At 37.6% G+C, this 4,780-nt stretch overlaps 1 protein-coding gene across 1 annotated transcript; it reads right to left on the bottom strand.

The window, feature by feature from the left end:
- Window positions 1–3,663: 3,663 nt before the first annotated feature.
- On the bottom strand, window positions 3,664–4,149 carry LOC138914611 (homeobox protein abdominal-B-like). The gene has a single exon (XM_070219423.1). The coding sequence runs from the start codon at window positions 4,147–4,149 to the stop codon at window positions 3,664–3,666; it is 486 nt and encodes a 161-aa protein (XP_070075524.1).
- Between the last annotated feature and the right edge of the window lie 631 nt (window positions 4,150–4,780).

The following is a 4,780-nucleotide window of genomic DNA, read 5'->3' as shown; positions in this document are numbered from 1 at the left end:
TTTGGCGAAATCATCAATTTTACAAAGTTCAAAGAAAGCGAGAAGTGTAGGTATTCGAAGGAGTGTTTATCTCTTCGCTAGTTGATTCGGATCATTGGATTAAAGTACACACGCTGCCATTTTCTAAATGTACAGACAATTGCATAACTGCTGGAATCGTTCGTGTATAGGGAAAGCCAGGATTCTCCACACGGCTTCCGAGCTGCTTATATATCTTCCATTTTCATACGTTTTAACTTCATTTCGTCGGTCTTCAAGGGAAAAGGAAGCCTGATCGCTGCCTTTATTGACATATTTGCATACGTATTTTTATAGACTTAACTGAACTGCAGGCTTCAACATTTATGTGTGCTTCATTGCACGTAATAGTACTGAATTATATGGCACAACCCAACGGTTGTCTAAAATATTACCTTTCTTTTCTACATGAAAAGCCACCATCATCTGAAGCCCTCTTCGATACAGAGGATAACTATCAATTCCTGTTACTGTTTCCTTTGAAAGCTGACGGGGAAATTTTTTTGAACATTTGCCATCTTTCATGCACGGTGAACTACGTTAAACATTCCGCAAGGTCCATGAATCATATTGGACTTTACGATATTATGTAGCACGGGATCTTTCTGTGGATCTCGAATTTCTGCACATATTGTATCGTCTATTTGATCAGCATAAATTCGATTTTTAAGCCAAAGTAGTATATGAACATGTGGGAGGCCACGTTTTTGCCATTCTACAGTGTACATAAAACATTGAACTTCTCCAAACAATTCGTTCTTAACTAAAAGAGCCTTTAGTGCTTTAACTTTTAAATGAAATACTCGCGCTATTATATCATGGCGGTCATAGGCCATCTGACCGGGTAATAATGACTCTGTAATGTCTTTCCACTTAGGATTGCAAGTAAATGTTATAAATAAATCAGGACGGCCATAGTGCCGAACATATGTCATGGCATCCTGAGTTTTCTCATGCATATAACGTGCAGAACTCGTGACTGAAGATGGTAAAATAACCATTTGGCCCAGCTGAGCTGGATTTACATCTTGTCTACCTATAGCGTCTTTAAGGTGTATATAGCTTTCAGCCCTAAGTTTTTCTTGATTGTTTCGAATAAAATTAAGCCGTTCTGCTTCCATTTTGGCATACATATCGACTAAAAACTGACTTAAAAGAGCTTTGAAATAAATTAAATGATTAATTTCACCCTCCCGAATCATTATTCGGTAACTATAAAAATTTAGTGTCTATTGTTTTTTTTTTTTATGTTTTTTTGATAGAGGATCAACTTGCGGTATATTAATTGAATATCCATCCTCTCCATGTGGAAAGAGAAGCGGATACTGCAAAGCGTCATAGGAACGATGTAGGTCATTAATTTTTTGTAATTTTGAATTATGACTTTCAAGAAATAATATCTCTCTGTTTGAACTGCTGACCAACAATAAGTAGTAGCTACTTCACTTGCTCTTGGTGCATTATAGCAACCCTTGTGAGATCCAGATGGTGTGTGCGATCAGCATGAATTATCATTTTGTAGTCAGTAGTATTTGCAGGAACTTTGTCAATAGTTGATTTTAAATCTTTAACGAACGGATTAATTTTATGCAACATAGATTGTAAAGCTTTTACCAAATCACGATTCACATCAGACGCATTTTTACATCTCAGTTCTGTTTCCTTTTCATCCTCACCAACAAAATATATTTGAAGGAACTGTGCTTCTTTTTCCTTTGTAGGCCATAGACTGCCAATTAGGTGATATACCTGACCTGAACCTTAAAAGTTGGCGTGAAACCTTTTTCACAAACTTTTATTACAGCCGAATGAAGTCATTTGAAATAATGAATTGTATTTTCGTACACGGTCTAAGAAGTGGTCATGCTTGGGATGACCGCCTAGGGTTAGGCTCTTAAGAGGCTCAGGTAATGTTTGAAGTTGGGGAAGTTTAACTTTTCCGGAACTACAGCAAATTCCGTCAGATTCGTTCTTCCATTTCAAAGCATTGCAATAGTTGCATTTCTTATTCATGGGCCCAATTTCAATAATTTTGTCCAGCACTATATGCTATTTGGCAATCATATGTAAATCCAGACATTTTTTTTACTTTCCATAAAAGATGTCCTTCGTGACGACTTATTAGCGTAATATTCCTTTTTTTATCTTTATTTGTTCTGTATGATCAATCCTGAATTTTTTTTTAGCTTCCTTTATTTGGTTGGACTTAGTTCTATCAGAAATCGAGCTCTCCTTTTGGAAGCTTTTTTTTTTGTGCTAGCCTCAACTAATCTTTGTAACGGCGAATCTGTTAACGGTGATGATTCATACAAAAGAAGTACATCGAAATGTCCATTTTCAAGATCACCAGAAAATTTCAATAATTTAACAGGGTTATCTTCTGAACCATAACCGCTATGAAAATTTCCATTTCAAAAAACATGAAAGCAAACTGAATATACATTAGCAGCTGCTTGAAGCTCACACTCTGTTCCGTAAGTACGGGACTTCATCATTTCTTCTTCATATTGTGCAGAATTTATGAATTTAGTCCATTAGAGTTTAGTGCGTGCACTTGAAAAAAATCCCAATTGTTAACGACGTGAGCTACAATTTCCTGGCGAATCACTCCAGAGAAATGCTGTGAGCCTTTTAAATGATATGAAATGGCTCTAAACAGGCAAGCACCATCGCCAATTAATTTTAACCACCATATGGGGCACAACTCTCCATTAATACTTAGGTTCTCAATTGACATATTAAAGTTTTAAATTTGTATTAAAGGTCCAAGATAAAATTAAACTTTTACCAAAGTTTTTATATCCAACTTCAATTAAAGAAGTTAAAAAAAATCGATTTAGTTATGTCAACTTAAAAAAGCCAACAGTAACTCGCTAATCAATGTTAAAGAAAGCAACGTGAAAAGCGTCCAAGCACAGCTGCTTATATTTAAATCCAAAATTGACTTCACTGATCAACGTTAAATATTAACGTGAAAAGTGTCCATACATTGTAAGGAAATGGATAACTAATTAATGAAAGTAAACTATGACTTCGCTTCTCAAGAATTTGATTAGCGTCTATACAAAACCTTGTATAGTGGAAATAGTGGAAATAGAAAAAATAACTTACGTGTAGGAATTAAAATTAACTTAACGCACAGAAAAATTTTAAAATGTTTGCGCTTCACAATAGCTTTCACTTGCTGCTTAGGCATCCAAAATAAAACTAAACTTCTCGCGCCGTGTTAGCTGTTATTAGTTTCCTTCATTTCCTTGTCCTTAATTTTCAGCTATTTGCGTAGCGGCGGAGCAAGCACAAATACAAACATCGTAAGATGTGGATGTATTGGTTTGTAACCGTGCCTATTACATAAGTTGCTTTTAACTTTTTGTTTTCATATTCCAATTTCGTGAAAGAGATGGAACGCATCTAAGAAGACAGAAAAATGAAAAAAATGAAAAGACAGAGAATGAAACCCCAGAAAAAGGAAATGCAAGATATGTTAACAATAAAAGGCACCCAAAAAAGGCATTTTTATGGATTTTTTTTTGGTTTTTTTATTTAAAAAAAAATTGTAATGAAATTAAACTTAAATCTAAGAAAGGGACAAATTAAATTAAACTAAGGACTAAATAAGAAATTAAAACAAAATAAAAAAATTAATTAATTTGAAATGTCTTGCTGCTGGAGCTGTTGCTGCAAGCCCTGAATTTGCTGCGCCATCATTGAGCCAGGTTGACTCGGCTGATCTCGCCGCTCTTCCTCGGGGGCTCGCGCCTGCGCCTGTTGCTTTTGGAGCTGCTGTTGCAACATGGCGATTTGCTGCATCAGCTCATCCACAGAAGGGCCAGACTGCAAACTCTGCGACGGCACTGCCAGCAACGGCACTGTCTGCAGCGGTACTGCCTGCAGCGGCACTGCCTGCGGCGGCACTGCCTGCGACGGACTCCATGTTTGGGGCAGGCGCAACACGGAGCTCACATAAGCCTGGAATCTTTCCAAGGCAGCCACCTTGTCCTGAAGGCCCTTTATTTGGCGCTGCTGCTTTTGAATTTTGCTGTGGGCCTCTCGCAGCGTTTGGAATGGCGGCCGATCCTTTCCAGGGTGCGCAGCTTGAGATTGTTGCTGCATTAAAATTTGCTGCTGCATTGCTGAAGCTGCGTTGGCTGTTGGCTGTTCAATTGTAGCTGGAACAACTCAAGCTGCTGCTTGTGTTGCTCCAGTTGCAATTGCAAATTCTGCTGCTGATGTTGTTGGGGCTGCCATGCAGCCTGGAATGTACCGCTCCTGTTGAAATTCATATTGCTACTGAATAGTCGAAATGTGTAGCCATTAGTTGCCACATTCTTTTGTCCTATTTACGCTTGCATATGTATTTGTGTGACGGTCACATGATCTGTGGCGACACAAAATGGAAAAACAAATAACCGTGTTTTGGCTTGTGCCTGTCTCATAGACGTACTAAAAACTTGTGGAGGGGGTCATTCAATATTAATATTTGATCAAAGTAATATTAAAATGAAGTCAAAAAAGAATCAATGTGTACTAAAAAAGGTTTGTTTTCAACAAAATTTTAAACTTAAATTGTAAGTTTTAGCCGTACCCCCTTGCCACACCACTGTCAATCTTATGCTCAGTCTTGTTTCTCTCTCTTTGGGCAAGCTCTGTCAGAGAGTTCGTTGTGCGCATGATCATCCCCTTTTTTGAGTCTACCTATACACTTGCTTCTGATCTCTCATTATCATTGCATCCTTCTCACTCCAAAAATTGGAATTGTAGC

Source organism: Drosophila takahashii, unplaced genomic scaffold, assembly GCF_030179915.1.
Source record: "Drosophila takahashii strain IR98-3 E-12201 unplaced genomic scaffold, DtakHiC1v2 scaffold_62, whole genome shotgun sequence".
In the NCBI taxonomy this organism is placed as follows: domain Eukaryota; kingdom Metazoa; phylum Arthropoda; class Insecta; order Diptera; family Drosophilidae; genus Drosophila; species Drosophila takahashii.
This window is presented reverse-complemented; position numbering and strand designations above follow the sequence as displayed.